This window comes from Acipenser ruthenus, chromosome 7 (assembly GCF_902713425.1).
Source record: "Acipenser ruthenus chromosome 7, fAciRut3.2 maternal haplotype, whole genome shotgun sequence".
NCBI lineage: Eukaryota > Metazoa > Chordata > Actinopteri > Acipenseriformes > Acipenseridae > Acipenser > Acipenser ruthenus.
In genome coordinates, this window is record NC_081195.1 from 22,646,257 (window position 1) to 22,669,613 (window position 23,357).

Here is a 23,357-nt window from a genome sequence, read left to right on the forward strand (position 1 = left end):
AAAGAAGACGAGGTTCAGCGGTAGTTTACCTTGTACATTTCTGTACTGTGAGTGTTGCTGAGTGATTGAAAACGAGACATGAGAGTCCTGCAAGGCTGTCCTCTAGGGAGCCGGTAACTAACATCTGCCGGTGAGCTCCTGGGTGTAAAGAAGCGATTGGCCTGGGGAGGGCTGGAGAACTTTATGGAGTGTTGCTGTGGACAAGGAACAACTGCACAAATTGGGGAGCTAGACAGGGGTAAAATAACCAGATCTTGATTTTGCTCTTCAGCATGCGTAAATTCTTCTTGATGTATTACTTCTGAGGTTTAACTTCTGAGGTGATGACAAAACAGAAAAATCACAGTGAACCAACATTAGTTGGGACATCTGTGATATTTCTGAGTTGCAACTGGTTGCTCTATAATGGAGCAGGGGATGTAGCAAGAGTGGAATGCAGCAGGGGAATAGAAAAATCGGACAAAAAGTCACCAACGATGGAATACAAAGCTCAGTGTGCGTCAGTCAGCTGACCCGGGGTCAGACTGCAAGTTCAGCATGGGGCTTTGTTAATCTCAGGACACAACCAAAACACTGTGGTTGGATCCTCAGACTGCCTGCCCCCTGCAGAGTGCTGCCAGACCTTTGCTTTCCCAGAAAGAGTTCTGAGAAGCCTCTGGATGTCACCTGCTGTTTCATCCACCGAGGGAATTCAGCACACTACTGCTCGTATTCATGTTGATATTATTAGCCAAGTGTATTTCAAAAGAATTCACAGTTATTACTTTGTGCCGTCAGTGTAGATAAAATAAAGACTTGTCACATATACAGTAGAATAGTCTAATTGGGACCAGAGACAATGGAAACCGGGTACAGCAGTCAGTGTCTTTATTGGCAAGTGCCAGCTCCATTTAAAAGCACTGTATTGCCAGCTAAAACAAATGAATCTTGATCCATTGTGTCAGACCACTAGATGGCGCTGGATCTGAATTTTATAAAGATGCTTCAGCTGATCTCGCCTATACCGTATCACATATACGCCGATACTCGTAATTGCCTTAAAGTATTTAAAATCGGCAGGTATTAAATAAACCCATTCATTAACATGTTGATTTCAAAACAAGAATAAAGTCGCCTTTCCATCGCCTTTACGATTGATCAATAAATCATACCGAATACATTGTAACAAGAAACCACAAGCAGCATGCAACAAACATATTCCTTAATCCAATTCATAGCACACAGCTTTAAAAAGATTTTCAAACAATTACAGCACATGGCTTACCTGAAGCATCCTTCCAAACAAAGCTTCACGAATGTATCAGGTGTTCTCAATTTATACAAATAAAAATCAGGGTATGTCCACCAGAGGGCACTCTAACTCAACCCTTTTTCTGCCAAACTGGCCACAGTTATATTACAGTATACACCCAAATACCTATATCATATGTACCTGTATAAGTAACAAAGGGTTATCGGATGCATTTCACTATAATTCTCTAAACGTATTTGACTTATCAGATTGTTCTCTCCTCTACCTTACCTGCCTGTGTTCACTATGCTTTATAATTACGCGTTTCTTTGTACTGTGATACATAAATCATATTTATTAAAGGAAGGAACACATCAATGTCGGTCGGTATTCCAAGTGTTTGCCAGCACTGCCCTCTGGTGTTTGCAGACAGCAACTGCAACCAAACAAATCGATTGGACTGAATTTCAGTAATTGATCAAACTGGCGCGAGTTCTTCACCAAGCTGAGCGCCCTTTTAGTTAAATGGTTAACAACAGATTAACTATTAAACTACGATTAAGGCGTAGTAACAGGATTTCTTGATCAGGAATACCATATGTTAAAATCATTAACCCGCTAGTCAAACAGCAAATAAGTACACGTTGCATATGCTTTCACGCCGCTTTATTCCAATTTAAATTTAACAAGGACCGGTGCATTGTATTAAAAAAAAAACTCTTACAACGAGTTGGTTGGTGAAACAGCAAACTTGTTTTTTTCTGTATGATCCCATTACAAATGAGAACGCTGACTGACTGACTGACGTCCACACGCCACATCTAATTCAATTGCACGCCTATAATATAATTTGTCAGTAGCAAATTGGTTTGCTTATATTAGGCTCTGGTGAAACCATTAGCCCCCACTGTGGCCATAACCTAATTAGGTTGTATATTTATTTCAGGTTATTTATTTAGGTGTTGTAACTTATTTATTTAAATAAACAACAGATCTGAGTGTGTGAATTTCTGGTTTATGTATTTATTAATATTTTTGGCATGGTTGCTGTGTTTCACACAACAGCTGCGCCGTGAAAGCAGGCCCAGATGAAGAGTGAGGTTGCTATAGAAACAAGCCAGGCAAGGTGGCATCAGCGGGGTACGGTAGGGCCGAGGAGGAGACGGGGGCAGGGAGAGACAGAGGGGAGGTGGGAAGAATCTGATTTAGGGGAAAAGAAAGAGGGAAGCGTGAAAGGAGTGCTATAAAAAAGGGAGTTTGCTCGAAACAGAGGAAAAGGGAGGGCGGAGACCTCGAAAATAGCGATGTCTGAAACTAGGGTGTCTTCGTTTGGAAGCCTCTATGACAACACTTCGCTCCTTCAATATTGCAACGGTAAGTTTTTTTATGCGACTTGGCATATTCTCTTCTGATGCCCTAATGAGTCATTTCTCTTTGATGTCGCGTAGTTTATAAATAATACAGTTGCAAAACACAATCAAGCTGCGAGACAGCCTTTATGCATGAAAATAAAGTGCACGCGAGCGTATGCAAACAAACCAATTTCTGCAGGTTTTTGCTAAGCAAACGCACAGCAAACGTTGGGAATGATAAAATTAGACGCCTAATATTAATACCAAGAGTTGGGGTTAATCTCTGTTTAGATGCTGTCTGGTGTTCAGTTCAGTTCAGTAGATTTCTACATTGTATTGGTGTTTTTTTTAACTACAGTGAGTATTAATCGATACTTATCTATTCATTTAGTAACCGCACTTTCTAAACTTGTGTCGTAGATTCAAGATGCAACGGTATTTTATCTGCTTTTGCAAATCGCATGCCTGCAACAACGACCTATTTTAAAAAGATAAAACGCAAACAAACCAGATAGTTTTCAAACTACATTAAATCTGCATTGCCCCCAGAATGAGATTTTACACCATAATAGTATTCCTGTTTTTTTTTTTTTTTTTTTTTTTTTTTTAAATTGGATCCTTTACACAACAATCTGTGTACTATATGAGACGCTGCAGTACAGGCTGACGGATGCAGTCCCCTATATAGGCTATATCCCTCCATTGCGCTGCTACTGATTTGACTTCTGCTAAATCCCAAGTTACAGCACGACTCAAGCACGTTTTATATTCAATCCATCGTTTGTGAGTTTCACTCTAATGTAGACGTCCTTTTATTCGATCGCTGTGTATCCGTGGATACCTGTGGCTGTTCTGTGGTGCTAATGAAGCTCTCAAGCGACAGCATAAAGTGAGGAGGCGTGTGTTTCCCCACTCTGCCCTGGCTCTTTGATGGAACTATCTCGATCACCTACTGTCTCTCACGGTAGTAAGAATAATTTTATAATGCAGTAATCTAGTATAAAGAATTGTCTGGCTAAAGTAGTCAATGTTAAGTGAAATGTGTGTTTTCAGTTATTTAACTTTTTAAAATATGATTTTTAATGTATTTTAAATATATTTATTTGAAACCTTAGGGTCGACTTTCCCGTTGATTTCAATGCATTTTAAAACCGGTGTTCTAATAAATATATTTTGTCTTAAATCTGGTGGCCACACCCCCGTTTACTATTTGAAACCACACATCAGAATGATCTGAATTTATTCCCCTCTGCTTAGACATTTAACACTTGAAAAAAAAATAGAAAAGCGAACCAGCACTAACAATTATGCCTGGGACATTTATTTCTTTACATTCATTGATCCTTCGAGTGCATTGCTAAGCAGTTCAGATTTAAGTGTTTAGGCGGTGGTTGGACAAACGAGATCGATTCATTATCGTTTTTGATTGTGTCTGTCGAGTTGTGATGCAAAAGGGATCAAAATGCGCGTGTAGCATGTGTGTTTCTCCACTAGATGGAGGATTTGAGTCCCTCAACTGAACAGCAAAAGGTTTTCAGAAGAGTAAAACTAACAGTAATCCATTCTGTGACATTTCAACCAGGAGTCTTTCTCCATGTCAGATTTGGAGGACTTCGTGTTGAGGCGTTTTGTTATTGAATTGATCGAGTTTCCATTTTAAAATGTAGCCCTATTGATAGTTTTAATGATAAGAATACAATGCATTTGACTCTGAAGGTCTCTATTTTATTTATTTTTTTAAATGGAAATAGCATGGGGGTAATGACCAAAGACCGTGAGATTCCTCATGTTAAAGGATTGTGTTGTTGTAGGGTCATTGTTAAACCTGCATTTTGTTTTGTTTTTTTTCCCCAAAAGAGCCCTCTGGCAGAATTTCTGAACAGGTCACTCTGTTCGTTCCTCAATCATGGTGGTGGAGGCAAAGTTTGACTCCTATTGCATAGCAGTTTTACCCATTCCAGGTTTTAATATGCACTTGATTAGTCACAGTGTGCGTGTAACAAGCACAGGTGTCTCATAAAATTCCTGGTAAAACCAGGAATGGATCCAACTGCTATGCATTGGGGAATTACGATACACATTTGGAGTGCTTAAGTGAACTTGAAATGTATAACTCGTTTTGGTTTTACTTTTGTAAAATTTAAGAGGTGTTTTAATGACCTGTTTAAAAGACTGGAGTAAACGCTTTGAGAATTCAGCCCCTGGTGTCTTCAGCTGAGGGAACACAAAGCCAGTTTTTCAGGAACATCGGCTTGAAACCTGGTTCCAGAAGACCTAGTTTCGAGGTTGCTGTATCAAACCCCAAGCCTCCCCTGATGTACTGTGCAGTGGCCTGAAACCAAGTCTCCTGAAACCAAGTTCCAAACCACAAAGTGGTTTCGTAGACGCAAGATCCTCACCTCCCCTTCTCTCCCCCAGATGACAACCTGTCTGCCAGCAGCTCCATGGAGGTGGACGACCGACTCGCGTACCTGGAGCAGAGGGTGCAGCTGCAGGAGGATGAGATCCAGCTGCTGAAGGCGGCACTGGCTGATGTGCTGAGGAGGCTGGGCAGCTGTGAGGAGCAGAACCAGGGCTTCGGCAGTAGAGGGGGACCCACGAAAGGTGACGCCAACTGCCTTCATCCTTTCATGGGTTTGAATAACAGGAAGGCTTTTTTTTTTCTTTGCACCATTATATTAGTTTGTAAAACTCAATCTCATCTCGTTCCCAGTATCAAACTGGGGCATTATACAGCTATGGCCAAAAGTTTTGAGACATCAAAAATATATAGATGAAAATAATATAGATCTTTTATTTAGCGTCATGTAATCAAAGAAACTACAAAATGTTATCGCAGAAGTCTCCCAGAAGTCGTAGTAGTAGTACTGTTGGCACCACATAATTGGAATACTGATAATCCTGCTTAAATGGGAGACGGAGACTCTGGGAGACGGTTCTTCCCAATGCTATTTATGTCGTTTTAATTGGGATACAGTATTTTCAAATGGCGATCGCTTTATAGAGCAACACAGGTTTGCATAGCGCAGAGCTGTATAAATGTTTCACCGAATGCCTTCATCAGTGTAGGCATCTCTGTTTTAACATGCTGCCGATTTTGCACAGATCTACTGGGTGATTTGTTGTAAACACACTTTGCACGATTGCTTTGGGAAAACCTTCCCTAAACAAACCTTGTACTTGAATCATTTTAATTCAGTGCTTGCAGAATATATGCTGAGAAGTCACTGGTGCTTGAGTGCAATCCTGTATCTGACTGCATTGTTTTCTAGCTTCGATTTCTGACACCTTATGCTGGAATTTTATTTCTGCCTTGCAGTTTGTCACATACTCCAGGCCTTGCCATCCAAGCCCTTCTGCAATGGGTATCTACCACAGAAAAGAATGGGGGGATACCCGCCCTCCCCGTCCTCCCCCAAGAAGGAAATGGTACTGTCCGGGAAAAGGTAATCAAACTTGATACTCTGAGACTGGTATTTATTCAACTAACGATTTGGCCATATTAGTAAAAGTGTGATTGGTTTTTTTTTTTTTTCTTCTCTAAGCGAATGAGGTTTGCTCTCATTTGAGTTTTATAATACTGAAATATATACAGTAGTGGTCAGGAAACTGCTGGTTTGGGGGGGTGTTTAACTGCGCTCACTTAAATAATAAACATCTTGGTTTCGCTGAATAGATTAATCTTATGCTCTTCAAATATAAATGATTTTTATTTAGCTAACCATCTCTTTTTAATTGTACCCTAAATTGTTATCTAGGTATGTTGGACTAGGCTTGGGGTTAAAAAGAGAAATAAAACACCCCAATCAGACCCTTCTTTACTGAATGTCTTGGTATTGCTAAATGGAGCATTGCTCCCTTTACAACAAGAAGCAACATGTTAATTGGGTCTTGCTTTGCACACAGATGGGGCCCAGGTGACTCATTGAAAAAAAAACTTCTTCAGATGGCCACAAGCAACATAAATATCATCAATATTAAATTAAGTAGTTTTAAATTATTAAATTAACTGTTTTACAGTTGCGTCTTTTCCAAAAGCTAGATCCGGATCCAGCGAATCATTTTGAAGGAAGCTGAAGGCGCTGCTTGAAGGATGACTCTCTAGTGTGGGCAGTCTAACCTCCAATCTGGTAGCTAGATCTGAAAGTGTCTCAGAAGGTGGGATCATTCTTCAACACCGGCCCACACTAGCTACATTCCCATCTGCACCACCATACCAGTCTGTAAAACTCCTTCTCCTCTCGTTCCCAGTATCAAACTGGTGCTGCAGTCGGTTCCGTGTGCATGCGTTGCCTCGCGCAAGTCCAAGATCCTATGTATAATTGTAATTTTTCATATAACGTGTGCATCAATTGAACTGAATCTGTGCCCAAAGCCTTCCGATAAAGCTTTTAAAGTTCCATTTAAAAGCGCCGGAACCTTGTGCATTAATCCATGTGAATGTGACGGCAGTGCAGAATGTAAAGAAACTCCTGCCACTGGTGCAGATTTTAAAAGTAATTGCGTTTTGAGGGTTTTGAATGGACAGTTTCCCCCCCTGAGGCACCCGCATGGTTTGAAAACCAGCCTCTTGGGGTCTTCAGTGGTTTAGTCATCAGTAATGTCGTCCATCTTTTATTGCAGGTTGAATCGAACTGTTGTCTTTATTCGTTGGCTCCTTAGCTTTGTAACATGACTGTAGTTATATGTGCAAATTTAATGATTTAGTTCCTTGGTTGAAACAAAACCTCAATAGGGAAGTTGGCTCTGAGCAAAAACACACATATATATATATATATATATATAATATATATATATATATAATTAGTGTTTTTTTTTTTTTTTTTTTTTTTTTTTTTTTTTTACTGCTACCTGGTTTTGTACCATGATAGTTTGTATACACTGTATATTTAATTCATAATCTTTCCATGATTAAATGACATCTGGATTAAGTCTAAGATCATTATCGTGTGCCTGTTGACACAAAAAAAAAAAAAGAGCAGATGGAAAGGTCCTTGTGCAAAGTACGGAACGCTTTTGAATTCAGTGGAGTTGAAAAGCATATGCAAACAAGATTGCCGTATCCTGCTCATTGTAAAATATTGCATGAAGAGTGCCATAGTAAACCAAATAATCAAGGCATAGGGAAGCATTGTAAAGCACAGAGCGGTCTGGTAAAGCACAGGGAAGCATTGTAAAGCACAGAGCGGTCTGGTAAAGCACAGGGAAGCACTGTAAAGCACAGAGAGGTCTGGTAAAGCATAGGGAAGCATTGTAAAGCACAGAGAGGTCTGGTAAAGCATAGGGAAGCATTGTAAAGCATAGAGAGGTCTGGTAAAGCACAGGGAAGCATTGTAAAGCACAGAGGTCTGTTAAAGCATAGGGAAGCATTGTGAAGCACAGAGAGGTAAGCGAACTCTTAGACAACAGAAATGTCCCATAGTAAAAGCATTGCAAAGTGTTGTAAAGCCCAGAGGTATGGTAAAGTGTACTGGAATATGTGGGAAACCATTGTAAACTCTAGGAAATGCATAATATAACCATGGGGAAAGTGCAAATTTACTGTGGTAAACTTTTTATAAGGGTAACAACCGTCTATAGCAGAGGTGGCCAAACCGCTACTCACGTTCAAGTGTGTGTTTTAAATGTTCTATTGCAGGTCTAAAATGAATATTCTGTTTAATATATCCTAGGTCTTGTCATGAGCAGTTACTGTAATCCCCTGTCCAAAGAAATACTGTGCATTTGTCATCCACAAAGCTCTCAAAAGTACTTAATACACGCAGCAGCCATCAAGCGATCACAACTACTGCACAGAGAAAGTGCAAGATTCTGTTATAATGTTCAAGACAATAAATAAATAAATAAAACTGCTAGTATTTAAAATGGCTTGCTCAAATGTTTAATGTTTTACAGTGTGTGGGCTCTCGTCCGTATGGCAATGCTGGTATGCAGCTTGTAGGGTCAGGAAGTTTGGCCACCCCGGTCTATAGAAACATTTCATGAACGTTTCACATTTTATTTAATTGATGAAAACATCATTTGAGTCTTTTTAACAATCTAAGCAGTTGCTTAAAGCTTTGTGCAATAAGGTCTGTAATGTCCTGTGTTTCAATTCTGAATCACGTCTGTGTACAGAACAAAAACAAATCCGCTGTAATCATCGTGGCGCCTCTGTCTCTGTCACCCAGTCTGAGGACAAGCTGCTCCACTGAGGGCCAGTTCTCTGGGAAGAGGGTGGGGTCTGGGAATGCATGCAGCTGGACCACTTCCTCCAGCACCTCCTCGAGTGGCAAGAAAGACAGGTAATAATATTATTATTAAAATTAATTAGTCATTAAGCAGACGCTTTTATCCAAAACGACTTGGAGACTAGAGGGTGAACTATGCATCACAACTGCTGCTGCCGAATCCCTTGCAATAGGACCTTGGTTTTACATCTCGTCCGAAAGACGCAAGGAGGTTAAATGACTGTAATAGAGAGCTGGAGACCCTTTCTGTTATCCCACCTGCTGGTGATGCACAGCGGAGGCACCCGGACCTATACGTGAGCATGCATCACACCTCCGTTTGTAATCTAACCACTGATGATCCAGCTAAGATTCTGCAGCAACATTATTTACAGTAACCAAATAATGCAGGGCTCTGCAAACTTAACTGAACCTTTTAATTGAACTAATAATTTGCAGCTTAGATGTTCCTTCTACAACTTTTATAGGTAACTTAATCTTTAACTTCTTTTTAATATGAAAGAGAACAATTTAAAAGGTAAAATTAAGCAAATTCTTTGTTCAAAGGCTGCGCAATGAAACCTGGCCTTTGTTTTAAAGGAACATTTAAACTGGTTAGGTGAACCTCTTTCACTGCCAATATAATTGATGCATTGAAACTTGAAACGAGCTGTGCTAATTACATTGACGAACCCGCCCTAAATATACACACTGGAGCACAGACTGAAAACACAGCTGAACAAGGATCCTGGGGGAGTGGTCTTGAGAGAAGGCAGGGAGGTTAGAGTGAGGAAGTGGCCAGCCATTGGTCTAGAACTGTGTTTGAGTGTTGTGTAAATTAGCAGAGCTGAAGTTCACAGGGAAAGCTTTCAGACAGAGTAAAGTGCTAGTGTCGGATCCTGTTCAGTTTGTCCATTTTAAACGTCAATCAAGATGAAGAAATCAAACAGGTAAGCTGTTCTGGGCTTGCTCAATCACTTTGTAGAAACTTTGGGGATTCAACTTTTTTTTTTATTTAGTTTTTAATGGCTTGTTTTGGATTTGCAATCTTCCATTTCAGAGTTGGCGTGTTGATCCATTTTAGTAGAGCAAGTGTCCTTTGCGATTTATGTGTTGTATATATCTACTGTGGGCTTTTTTTTAAAAAAAAGAATGCACATTAAACTAAACTATCTGTCTTTTAAATCGAATAACACGGTTTTGTTTCTAAGTTAGCTTTGAGACACTGGATGTTTGGGCCTCCATGCAACCTTTTAATTGGATTAAAAAACAGAACCAGTGTTTTAAAATCTACGATAAGAAGAAGAATCTTTGAAAATTACTTAACCATGTGACTGTTTTGAAGGCGCTATATATATGATGTTCTTAGTTGTGCTTTGTTCTGCGTGCCAACTGTGGTAATGTGGTGGAGATGTTTTGAGTTCTCAGCAGCCCATTATTTCCTGCATACAGTCTGTCATCAGATGCACACATTTCTGCAGCTCTTTAATTAGTGCAGCCTTATTGAATTGGACGCTGTTGAAGTCCACATGTATTGATGCTACAGTACCTTCCATTTTATGTATTCAACTGCAGACAACATTATTATTATTATTATTATTATTTGTTTGTTTAGCAGACGCCTTTATCCAAGGCGACTTACAGAGACTAGGGTGTGTGAACTATGCATCAGCTGCAGAGTCACTTACAACTACGTCTCACCCGAAAGACGGAGCACAAGGGGGTGAAGTGACTTGCTCAGGGTCACACAATGAGTCAGTGGCTGAGGTGGGATTTGAACCGGGGACCTCCTCGTTACAAGCCCTTTCCTTTAACCACTGGACCACACAGCCTCCTGACATTGTACACAGATGCTAATAAACAGTGTCTTTTATTTGCACTTTGTCCATTGGCGCTTGTATAATATTTGTTTAAAACCAAAATTCCAGGCAGTTTACTTAATCATTACTTTCGAGAAAATTGTAACCACAAAAAATGCAACTCCTTAGAAGACCGATAAAACTGTTCCCAGTTGCAAAACAGCTAAAGAGCCAAATTGCTGAAACTTGGCACGGGGTTCAACATTGTTATAACTATTTGCAACTTTGAAACTGCAAATAAACTGGGGCCTGGGATGATCTTGACCTTCAAATGGCTTGAAGATCAGTAAACACAGATCAAGTAGCCTCCTTTTGAAGCAAAACCCTTATAAAAGGTTACCATGGTATTTTTGTGTTTTTTACCATGCTTTTTCCTTGGTTCATAGTTATGCTATGCATTTACCATAGTTTGCAATGCTTATTCATATGCTTTACTATACTTTTACAATTCTTAACTATGCTTTCACAGTGCTTTATTACACTTTACTATGGGTCGCCTTTTCATAAGGTTTAGTTTACCATAGTTTGTTTTTTTTAATGTGCTTTACCATGCCTCTCTGTGCTTTCCAATGCTTACATGTGCTTTACCATGCTTCCATTGTGTTTTATTACACTTTGATATGCTTTTACTGTGGGGACATTTTTATAAGGGAAACCATAACAATATGACCAGGGCCATCTGTGCAAGTTATTTTGTAATGACCCTCCGGTTTGTAGACTGCAAAAGTCTTGCAGCTTTGTAGTGGTAACCGCTAACATTGAAAACCTCATGTGACTTTCCTCTAAATGACTTCCTCCTGTTTGCTGCAGTTTTAAAGGTCTGTGGGATGTTCTTAATCAGACAGATAAGCATTCCAGCTGCTGTATGATGTTGTTGTTGTTGTTTTCCTAGGAGGCAAGGTAGTGCAGTGGATTATTGCACTAGCATTGTATTTAATTCAAATAGGTTTTAGAGATTTACCTTTTATTAAAACAAACAGATTACCATGCCCAGCAGAATCACATAACTAGCATCACAGTGTATTGTATTCCGATGTAAGGAAACTACATTTGCTGATGTACTTCTGTGTGTAGGAGCACACGCAATAGGATTGAAGCAGAATTGAACACGTTTCATTTGTTGATTTGCAGCAATCAAAGGTCACACTTGCAGATCAGTGTACACAACAATGAGGCCACTGTTACCCGTGCTTTACCACTTATGAACAGAAATTAAGCAATAGTCGGTTACCGATTTCTGGAAGAAAGCATCGGACATGGCGCTGGCATGTGTTTGTTGAGGATCTTGAATGCTTTCTCAAATGCACCTCCAAGTTGCTTGTACACTCCTTGCGTGCAAAGCTTAGTTGCTGGCTTATCTCTGTATCGGCAATGTCTTGATCAGTTGGGGAGTTTAGCATGAACAAACAGGTGAGGTATTGGGTAATGTCTTATTACTTTTGCAATTAACTATTTCTTTAACTAGCTGCCCAACAGTGCTTGATAGCCTCCGACAGTAGTGTTGGTATCGCAATATATTCTTAAATGTGAGTCTTGCCATACCTGGAACAATTGTTGTACATCTCTTCAGATTATTTCTGTACAGTAGCACCTTTACCCAATCAATTCATGTTGTTAATCTTGGCCTTTGTCTTATTTTATATATATATAATATATATATATATATATATAATATATATAATTTTATTATTATTAAATAAAGTTTTAAGTTTAGCCTTACTCGAGTTGTCGAAAGACACTGGGAACAAAAATTCTGTTACAAAAAAAAAAACAACTACTTTGCACCTTCTGGTGTGATATGTGGTTAATTATTTTATTGTTCTGGGTGGGAGATTTTGTTCCCTCGTCACTGAAAATAGTGTTTCCAGGGTGGCTAGGCATGGGTGGGGTGAGCGCGTTCTCAAATTTGCTGCCTCAGCTCCGGGGCAGATGAAAAAAAGCCAAGGCAGACACTGAATCATCTACTGCAGGCAACTGCCAAACTCGGCTTAACTCTTTCACGCAGAGTGCGTTCAGGTCGTTCTGTTCTGAAAGGGGATTCGAGAACACTTTAAAATGATTCTAATCTAGTTCCTCAAACTAATCCACACAAGTTCCTGATGTGCTGTATGTAGTACAGCACGCATTTACTTACCCCCCCCCCCCCCCCAGTTTCTTGTCTGGTTATAGGCACAGTCTTCAAAACCAAACTGAAAACCATGTGGTATTAATGTGCCTGGAACAGCGAGCACAGTGATAAGCAAACAGGTGGAAAGTAATTGAGATACAATGGTGCCGTTACAGTGTTGTTTTATTGTGCTTCTGTGGTTATACTGCACCTAAAATAATAAATCGCCACCTGTAAGAGATTGCAGAAGAAATCCAATAACATTTTATTTCGCTTGTGATCAAAATCCACATGTTATCTTTAACAACCAGTGAAATGGCAGTTTACCCATAAACTGATTAAATTGTTTCAGAGCGGTCATGTTTTCCCATCACACCACTGAGATCTGTGCATTAAAGTTTCCGTGGCTAAAGCATTAGCCTTGACCCCAAATCTTGAAAGGTTTCTACCACTTACCGCTAAAACACATACTGTAGCCCATGTAAGTAATTGATAAACAGATAACGCAGTATTCTGTATTGCCTTCATACTCTGTCTTACAATGACGTGCCGAATTTTATTTTTATTTAAATAAATAAATAAATAAATAACTGATTAACCAAAAAAAAACCTGAATTATCAAAGTGAACCAGCACGCCTATCCACACATTGATGTATAATATGCAAACCAATCATTCTTGCATTCAAAATATAATCCTATTCTGAGGGTCTCCCTTCTACTGCAAGCAATTCTGTGTCCCTTAACAGCGCTGCACAGGCAGTTTTGTTTTGCTCCACGTCCGTTAACTTGATGCGGTCTCGTTTCTTTCTTGCTGATGTTGGTTGAATTATTTTTTTACTGTAAAGGTTAAGGGAGATTGACCTGCTGTCCTGACCTCTCGCTGCACCTCCATCCCCAGTGACTTCAGCATTGTGCTGTGTGCAGATCAATGACACTGGTATGCCTTGGTTCTGTGGGGCTTAGGGGAGGTCATAGACTTTATTATTATTATTTATTTCTTAGCAGACACCCTTATCCAGGGCAACTTACAATTGTTACAAGATATCGCATTATTTTTTCATACAATTACCCATTTATACAGTTGGGTTTTTACTGGAGCAATCTCGGTAAAGTACCTTGTTCAAGGGTACAGCAGCAGTGTCCCCCACCTGGGATTGAACCCACGACCCTCCGGTCTAGAGTCCAGAGCCCTAACCGCTACTCCACACTGCCGCCCCACTGCAGGTATAGACGGTGGGGGGTGGGGGCTGTAATTTTACATCCCATGTCAGGAACACTGTGTGCATGCTCTTCGTTTCTCTGAGTGCAGTGATTAGGTATCTTTGAGTGGATACTCGTTTTTCTTATTTGTATAGGGCAGTCAAATTCAGTTGGTCTTTTGCATAGATGAGACCTGTGTTTGACTGCTGTCAGACGTTGCAGTGTGAACAGTTTCTGTTCTTGGTCTATAAAACCAATTGCATGTTAGATGATGTATAATATGGAAGAATAAAGGAAATTGCATTGATAAATAGACCATGATGCATGGAGTTTTAAATAGAAAGTCGTAGTAGATCATTTAACAATGTAATAAATGACATCACAAGCACATTCATAGATTTAAATACAAATTAGTGAGTGTAGTTACCATGGCATCAAAAGTTTGTTTTGAAATTCACTTGACAAAGGTATGTTAAACCTACCGAAACGTTGCTATGATAAACGTATATGTTGTTCTAAGGTTGGTCTTAGAATTGTAAGACCCATTGAAAGGGTACTGCCTTTTGCATTGCCTTGTGACACATTTGGAGTAATTTAAACTATTCCCGTATTTTTCAATTAATTCTACCATGGGAGATGGCTGTGCTTGTGCACGTGCTCAGAAGCTGTTGCCTACCAGCTGTTCATGCCTGTAAATTATTGATTTATTGTGCATCTTTCTTGTTTTGTTTTTTTTTGTCTTCCAGCAAAACCAAAGAAACCGTCTTCAGTGTTGGTAAGTTACAGCAAAGAACATGAAGTCAAAGCAATGAATGCAAGCACTGCAGGTAACGTTTTAATCTAGCATAGGTACGGTGGATATGAAGGCTTGCTGGACAATGCTGTAGTGTGTGCATTGAATGGAAGATATTTGCATAAACCACATGGCAGTCTCTAAAATTGTCCATGAATTTGCATCGATTTATTACCCCATTTAGTAGCAGTTTTCCAGTATACCTTTCCTTACTTTTCTACAAAGCAGGTAGTATCTGAAGCTTTTAATTTGTCCAGAAAAACAAGTCTCCCATGCAAATATTGTCAAACACGTTGCACGAACGATTAATCACCATGGTCTTGTATTGGAAAACCAGGAGGAGGAAATATATTACAAGAATATAGTAAACCTGCCCTTACAAAAGAAATGAAGTGCTGGGTTTTGGTTGAGAACTGTGATTGATCACATAACTACCATGGTTGTCATTTGCATTGACTTCTTGCCCTGCATTTTGTGCTGCAGCCAGCGTTATTGGAAATAACACAAACGATAATGGCCCTTCAGGACATTACCATCAGTCACATGTTGTGCTGTACCCGTGTCGGTGCATGTGATGGGGAAACTCCGTCCCTAAGTACTTTTTGATGGTGCTGTCCTAGTTTGATAATGCAATTTGTATTGAACTTTCTGACTGCAGTGTTGGAATGAACACACGCACAATATGCTGTGTATCATGATACAGGCGACTTGTATGGTGCATAATAATACCTAAAGATCAGTTAATGATGGACTATTTTGTTGAGAGGGGGACAGTGTGTAGTTATACCAATTAGAAAAACACACTTTTTTTATTTCATTCTAGAACTACAATGAGCTCTGTTTTTTTCATTCTAGAACTACCATGAGCTCTTTTTTCATTCTAAAACTACAATGAGCTGTGTTGTATTTTTTTTGTCTTGTTTCATGAGCCATACCTCTATTACGATATCATGTAATTAAAGTATCACGATTCATCGCTATGCAATGAACCATTACACCCCACGCAAATGACTGTCTGAATAATTTAAAACGCATGTCGAAATTTGATGCTTGTTGGTTATCATTGAATGCCTGTGTGTCTCTTTCTTTCTCTCTCTCACACTCTCTCTCTCTCTCAGATGATGGCTATGTGAAAATGTTTCTCCGTGGTCGTCCTGTCACTATGCACCTCCCTGACAGACTGAAAGGCAGCTACAACTTGGAGACCAAAGCGCAGCTGCCAGAGCAGAAACTCAAACTCCAGTGGGTGTATCCTTTTTCACAGAAACGGCACCACCAGCTGAGTATTCAATCTGCAGAAGTACACATTCTCATGCAAAGATTTTTAAATCCGTTGCCAAGACCTCTCATTGTAACCGGCTGCGGCAGTTTGGATTATGAATACTCAAACTGTGTGCAAAATGATTTGTTAAGAGACTTCCGACACACGTGACACAAACTTATTATTAATTGCAAAATTAACTCCAGAGCTACTGTTGATTTGTAAAAAAAGTTTTTTTCAAATTTTTTGGTATTCTGTGTTCTGCGTGCGGTGACATCTATACACAGGATAAGACAGGCTGGAAGTTTAACAGACCCATGATTTCCTCTAAATCCCTGTATCGAGGTTGATGCCAGCCTGTGTTCTTGCTCGCTGTGGTGATCCTTGACCTGTGTGTGTGTTCAGATATGGGTACCGGGGGCGGGACTGTCGGTCGAACCTGTATCTCCTGCCCACGGGAGAGATCGTCTACTTCATCGCCTCGGTGGTGGTTCTGTACAACGTGGAGGAACGGCAGCAGAGGCACTACCTGGGGCACAACGATGATGTCAAGTGGTAAGGAGGCGTGTTCGGCCAATCAAACTGGGCCGGTTTGCATTGGATGGTAATTTACAATGGGGTGGGTGGGGTTCTGTGCTTGTGGAACAAGGGCTTTGCAGTTGTGAATAAACTAAACCTGCATTTTATTGATCTAAACGGTGTCCGTTTCTTAATTTTTGGATGACCAGATCCAACCTGTCGTTGAATTTTAAACCCAGTTCCGTGCACCTCGTAGCAAAAAAATAAGTTGGCATAATTTTATTTGTACCTTTTTAAAAGGTTAACTCTCTGGAACAGCATATTAACACTACTGTGTAGAATAAGCATACAGTGCAATGAGGGTTGAGACCACACAGGATTACAAGTGTAAGGGCGTGGTATTGAGATGTAAAAAAGAAAAATGAGACCCCGGTGACTGCCAGCCTATGGAAAAAAATCTAAAGGCTAACTTTTAGTTGCAGATTTTTAAAGTTGTTGTTTTTTTGTTTTTTTTGTGGGCTTTCTGTTTAATTCAGGAGAATTAAGTTGTTCTCTTCTCTCTTCAGCTTGGCTGTCCACCCTGATATGGTCACCATTGCGACAGGCCAAGTAGCAGGAACCTCCAGAGATGGCAAGGTATTTATTGAGATGTTAAATCAAAAACGTCACTCTCTTTATTAAATCATTTTGCCGGTTACTAACGCCCCCTTCCTTCTCTTGATATCTTCTGTTTTGATCCCCCGTCCGTTTGCCTCCCAGTCTTCATCCTAACAGCATAACCTTTGTTTTTCCTCTTTCCTTCCAGCAACTGCCCCCTCATGCCCGCGTGTGGGACTCTGTCAGCCTCAACACACTTCATGTAGTGGGGATGGGCGTCTTTGATCGTGCTGTCGCCTGTGTGGCCTTCTCCAAGTCTGTACGTTTTTAAATTAATTAATTTTATATATTTGTTCCACACCTTGTTTTTTTTTTTCTATGCAGTTATTCTGTGTGTACGTGTTTCTGTATTGATGCATTTCTGTGCTGTGCAGAACGGAGGGACCCATCTGTGTGCAGTAGACGATGCCAACGACCACACCCTGTCTGTGTGGGAGTGGCAGAAAGAGAAGAAGCTGGCTGAAGTGAAGGTATGGGACTGGCAGGCTGCTCTACTTGCAGCATGGGGTGGGTTATACATCGTTTTGTTAAGTGGTGTTCTAAAGAGTAATTTGTTCTGAATTCAGCTTTTTCATATACAGATAAACCTATTTTTTTCATACGGTGTACTTGCTATATAAAATAAAACCATCCATGATCATACGTTAAGTGCTCCATAGGTTATACCAGTCCTAGAATAACTCCATCTGCAGTGTACACAATATGCTGGAATATATTTATTTGGGGTCTTCGCTCTCTCTGACAGTGCTCCAATGACGCGGTGCTGTCTGCAAACTTTCACCCCATGGATTCAAACCTCATTCTGACCTGTGGGAAATCTCACCTCAACTTCTGGACCATCGTAGACAACACTCTGACCAAACGGCAGGGCCTGTTTGAGGTGAGAACACCCCCCCCCCCCCCCCCCCCCTGCCGCCTGCCTGCCACAATGCTGGAGAAACCCCAATATTCTCTTTTTCTACAGCAGGATTTTTCACTGCACTTTTTTTTTTTTTCTTTGTTTCAGAAGCATGACAAGCCGAAGTACGTGCTGTGTATTGCCTTCGCGGAGAATGGAGACGCCATCACTGGGGACTCCAGTGGGAACATGTGCATCTGGGGGAAAGGTCTGTGTGTGCACTGGGAGATGACAGGTTAAGAGTTCTCTACCCACACCTGCGCAGTGACCTGGCTGTTCTGCATGGTAGCTGAGCTGCTCGCTTGTGGTGGGCATGTGGTCACCAGTTTGTGCCCGGCCTTTGCACTCCAAGTCGTATTGGAATGACTAGTTTCACAGACCCTGATTTAGCATTAATCGTGGACTGTCTTGCCTAACATTAGTACTAATAGGGGTTCTGTGAAACCAGCTGAAAGTGACAGACACAAGTTTAAACAAAAGGAATGTTTTCAATTAAATGGTGTGCTTTCTGAGGCATAAAATGTCAAAGAATCTTAAAGATGGTATCCTAATCCTATTTAGTGCTTTTTAAAATGATTGTTGGACAGATCTGATTCACCGGAGCCCTCTGCTGGTAAATACAAGGAAGTACAGGTCTTTCTTTTTTATAGCAATTCTGCATGTATACCGAAATGTATTTGGTTAGTGAATTGAGGAAATCGTTGGAAGTAGGTTTTGTCTCCACAGACCCTTCGTAAATAAACCTCGGTAAACGCAACACTCAATCAGACTAATGATATACCAAGCCTGCCAGGATGACATGTGTCTGAAAAACCGAGCTGTGTGCAATGCAGTTCAAGTTGATCAGTGTTTTTATCTTCTTGCACGTATGATACAAGCAGAGTAGCGCATCAGGAAAGTCCTGTTGAGATTGAAATCTCTTCAACGGAGAATATGGCATAGAATACAAAAAAAAAAAAAAACACTAATTTTAAATGATCACAACCAATACAAACAAGTTAATCCCATTACAAGAAAGAACAAATAACATGACATAGCTACGTGGATGTCGGTTTTATTTTGAACTCCTTTTTTAAAAGGTATCCAGACAGTTTCTGGTTCTTCCTGGAGTCTATTCCAAGACTGTGCTTGCACGGTGGACCCCTGTTCTTTGCTCAGGCTCTCTGTTCTTGTCAGGGGGTAACCGGATCAGGCACGTGGTCCCTGGCGCTCACGAGGGAGGGATCTTCGCACTGTGCCTGCTGAAGGACGGGACCCTGGTGTCGGGAGGGGGCAAAGACAGGAGGGTGGTCCTGTGGGACCGGGAATATCGGCAGCAACAGCAGCTGGAGGTACTGCGCGAAACTCCCAGAGTTCTCAAAATGTAGAGGAAGCCTTTAAGAAACAAAGCTGACAAAACTTTCAACCCACGCCTTCATTGGTGTTTTGCAATAGGAGTTTGTCAGCAGGTTCCACGGATTAGCAATTAGCATAGTTTTTCATCGAATGTTCTCCAGGGTTGGTTTAATTTGTCACTTTGTCCTGCTATTAAGATGGGGATGGTGGTAATAACAAACATGGCACCAAACACAGAGAAATGACCGTATGTTGGAGTACAATGGGTACAGAAGTTCTGTAGCCCACACTTGCTGCACATTGCATTGTGAAACTGGATTGGAAAGTGCAGATCCCTACTGGTTTCTCTCCGCAGGTCCCCGAGATGTTTGGGCCGGTCCGCTCCCTGGCGGAGGGGAAGTCCGACAGTCTGTTTGTGGGAACAACTCGGAACGCCGTCCTTCATGGGTCTTTCTCGGGAGTACTCCGTCCCATTGTGCAGGTAAGCAGGGTACAGCTTCCAAACAACTCCTAAGAAAGCAGGCTCCGTTCCACTTTATGAAGCGGCTCTTTCACAGCACTGCATTGCCTGTTTTTTCAGGGTCACATGGATGAGCTCTGGGGTCTGGACTCCCACCCCAGCATGGAGCAGTTTGTGACCTGCGGCCACGACAAACTCGTCCACCTGTGGGACGTGGCCACACACCAGCCCCTCTGGACCAAACTGATTGAGGTATCTTCTGCTTAACAATCTATGTATCAAATACCTAATACCTGCATTTTAAAACAACAAAGGGTAAAGTAACTGGAATTTAAAAGCCTACCTTGCTTTGAGCTGCTCTTGCTAGTCACAGACACTGTACTGTAGGGACAAGAAAAAAAAATCAAATGTCCCGTTGCTGTCAAATCTGTTGACTGTTACCAATTGCTGTGTTGAGGGTTTTATAAACCAGTAAGTACATGCTCCCAAGAAGCTGGTTGGATTGAAGAATCATAAAAACAAAACTCTCCCCATACCAAACTATATTTTTTAAAAATTTCATTTTATTTATTTTTTCAGGATGGGGCCCGATCGGCAGGTTTCCATCCCAGCGGATCGGTGGTTGCCGTGGGAACCGTGACGGCAAGGTAACCTAGGAAACCAGTCGCAGCATATTTCAGGCTGAACGTTTTCTCTGTGTGATTTTAGTACCTATGGCCAAATGTTTTGAATGGTGCTTTTAAGCTTGCATTTACTGATTTGGAACATGGTTCCCTTTTATAGTTGGCTTAATGGTCTCGCGCTCTCTCTCTCTCTCTCTCTCTCGCTCCTCTCTCTCCAGGTGGGTGGTGCTGGATGCTGAAACAGCAGACCTAGTCTCTGTCCACACGGATGGCAATGAGATCATCTCTAATGTGAAATACTCACCAGGTAGGCAGGAGAGTTTACAATAATATCGTTGTAATTATGTACTCTGATGGTGGAAGAGTGAAACCGAAATGAGAAGACACGCTCGTGCAGGTACCGTATTAACCTATTGTAAACCATGTTTCAATTACAAGAATGCATTACAGAGTTCAGAATGTCTTTAGAATGTAGGTCAGTTGTTTACAGAGCAGGAGACCTCACTCCTGATGTGTGGGGATGTTAGGAAATCCTAGGGTTTTGATTGGCTGAGCTTTGTGATGTAATATTTGTGCACAGGTGATGGTGAAATATAGACCCTGACTGCATTTTGTCTTGGGCTTCACAGACGGAAACTACCTCGCCGTTGGATCTCATGATAACTTCATTTACGTTTATGCTGTAACGGAGAATGGCAAGAAATACAGCCGTGTGGGAAAATGCACGGTACAGGATCACTAAAATCCATTTTACAGCACCTTGTATGCAGTTCAGTTCTATTAGCTGTGCTCAAATTATTAGAAAATGGATCAGATTTTCTTTACCCGATTGGTCAATAATCTCTGGTAAAGGACCTGGAATATTATAGTTCAAACTCTGTATGTAAATTATTATTTTTTTTTTCTGCTTGGTTGGAAAATAGTTTTTAGTGCATGCCCTCTGAAAAAGAATACGCGGATTCACCCAACAGATTCCTCTTTCATAAAAAGTTTTTTTTTTTTTTTTTTTTTAGCTTGCATCTTCGCATTGAGGTCTGACTTCTATCCTTAAACACTGCCAATATAAATGTGCAATATCACATTAAGTGATTTTGCAATCGTGTGTAAAGTTAGTGTGGATAGTCGTGGACACGGCTATTGTCCTCATTGTTGTTTTTAAAGAATGCGTGTGAAAGGAACTTAACATTGTGATTTGTTTTTCCTGCAGGGTCATTCCAGTTTTGTGACTCATTTGGACTGGTCTAAAGATAGCCAGTATATTGTATCCAATTCAGGGGATTACGAAATCCTTTTCTGTAAGTTTAATTAAGAGTCTGGATTCTTCAGGAGCATCCTCTGGTAGTGAGATAATAGAACTGATTTCTTTCTTTTTTTTTTTTTTTTCTCTGAGCAGGGAACGCCTCAAACTGCAAGCAGGTAACCAGCATTGACACTGTGCGCAATCTGGAATGGGCCTCCTCCACCTGCGTACTGGGAATCGGAGTCTTTGGTGAGCTTTTACTGGGAATTTGCTTTGGGGTGTGGCTGTCACTCTTCCAGCACCCTGTAACTTTTTTTACAGGCAGCCTATGGGAAACCCATTCAACGGGTTCAGTCTTGTACTGGAATGTAACGTACACTAAACAGACCTGTAGATTAGCTGACTGGTCAGCAGGTGATAACCTCCCATTACTAACTCTTCCTTCCATTTTTATAATTGTCAGATACAGCTGCGGCAGTTTTGCATCACCTAGAATTTTAGGATTGACTATTTTTAAAACACTTAACAATTTTAGATATTTAATTTAACATCATGTAGTCAAATGTTATACTACTGGCATACTAGCTTTCTTGCCACCCTGTACTCGGATTCAGAAGATAAACCAGCCAGGCAGAAACCCAGTTGTCGGTGTTTTTTTGTTCTCCAGGGATTTGGCCCGATGGTGTAGACGGCACAGATATAAACGCTGTCTGCAGGTCACCAGATCAGAAGCTCCTGGCCACAGCGGATGATTTTGGCAAAGTGCTATTGTTCTCGAACCCCAGCTCCCAGCCTCGGGTGAGAAAGATCTCCTCTCTCTCTCTCTCTCTCTCTCTCTCTCTCTGATTTCTCACGTACTTTTGAAACAGCTCAGGGTGGATTTAATTGCAACTTCATAACAATTTTTATACGTTATCGTTCCAAACAGGTTTAACTTGACACGACAATAAATGGTAAAAAAAACAACAAACAAAAAAACTAGATTCTACCATGGGGGCAAAATTGTGCTAGCAGGCCTTGACTGCATTGTACTAAATATTGTCAGTCATTGATTCATTATTATTTTTTTGTTCTTTTTTAGGCGCCAAGCCATTCCTACAGTGGCCACAGCAGTCACGTGACCAACGTTGCCTTTCTCCATGACAACAGTCTGCTGCTGTCCACTGGAGGGAAAGACATGAGCATTCTGCAATGGAGAGTTGTCTAAGGCTCTAAGCAACCCCACTGAAGATTGTCTTTCACTGGAGCCTCCTGCCCACGAGGGGGCAGTCCTGCTGTGCCTAATCTTGATTACCACCCTCACTCATCAGAAATAAATACGTAACTGCACTGCGCTTGATAGCCACTAGAGGGGGCACTGACACAGAAAATAGAACGCAAAGCATGACCAGTTAATTATTTAAAGAAAGATGTTAAAGAAAAAAGTACTGTAAAGTTTGTTGCAATAACCTAAAATTTTACTGAATGGTTGTGAAGTTCTTAATAATGAAATTGTATTAAAGTAAATTAGTTGAAGCTTTCCTCTTTTTGACAAGTCTAAGAAAGCTAAATAACTAGACTTGCTTACTTTTTTTTTTCCTTTTTTGTCTAATAAAGATTCTATTGCAAGATA

General features: G+C 40.8%; 1 protein-coding gene across 3 annotated transcripts; it reads left to right on the plus strand.

Moving 5' to 3' along the window:
- The first annotated feature begins 2,129 nt into the window (after positions 1 to 2,129).
- Positions 2,130 to 23,357, plus strand: LOC117415835 (echinoderm microtubule-associated protein-like 1). 3 transcript variants are annotated; one of them, XM_034026684.3, is made up of 21 exons: positions 2,130 to 2,605; positions 5,002 to 5,187; positions 5,903 to 6,029; positions 14,706 to 14,734; positions 15,871 to 16,000; positions 16,419 to 16,568; positions 17,099 to 17,168; positions 17,338 to 17,448; positions 17,564 to 17,659; positions 17,935 to 18,069; positions 18,196 to 18,295; positions 19,264 to 19,418; positions 19,778 to 19,903; positions 20,003 to 20,134; positions 20,462 to 20,529; positions 20,724 to 20,812; positions 21,135 to 21,232; positions 21,713 to 21,800; positions 21,899 to 21,994; positions 22,413 to 22,543; positions 22,827 to 23,357. In XM_034026684.3, exons 1-21 carry the CDS (start codon positions 2,536 to 2,538, stop codon positions 22,950 to 22,952), a joined length of 2,313 nt encoding a protein of 770 aa, XP_033882575.1. In that variant the 5' UTR covers positions 2,130 to 2,535; the 3' UTR covers positions 22,953 to 23,357. The 3 variants fall into 3 exon arrangements, with proteins under 3 accessions (XP_033882575.1, XP_058882638.1, XP_058882639.1); XM_059026655.1 differs by lacking the exon at positions 2,130 to 2,605 and having other exon boundaries at positions 5,050 to 5,187; positions 14,706 to 14,786; XM_059026656.1 differs by lacking the exons at positions 2,130 to 2,605; positions 5,002 to 5,187; positions 5,903 to 6,029 and adding an exon at positions 9,611 to 9,742.

Excerpts from the sequence above, each read along its gene's own strand:
- LOC117415835 (XM_034026684.3), top strand. The coding sequence starts at position 2,536 with ATGTCTGAAACTAGGGTGTCTTCGTTTGGAAGCCTCTATGACAACACT. Across the intron at positions 17,660-17,934 it reads AGAAGCTGGCTGAAGTGAAG|TGCTCCAATGACGCGGTGCT; the intron begins GTATGGGACTGG and ends TCTCTCTGACAG. Across the intron at positions 19,419-19,777 it reads GGCAGCAACAGCAGCTGGAG|GTCCCCGAGATGTTTGGGCC; the intron begins GTACTGCGCGAA and ends TTCTCTCCGCAG.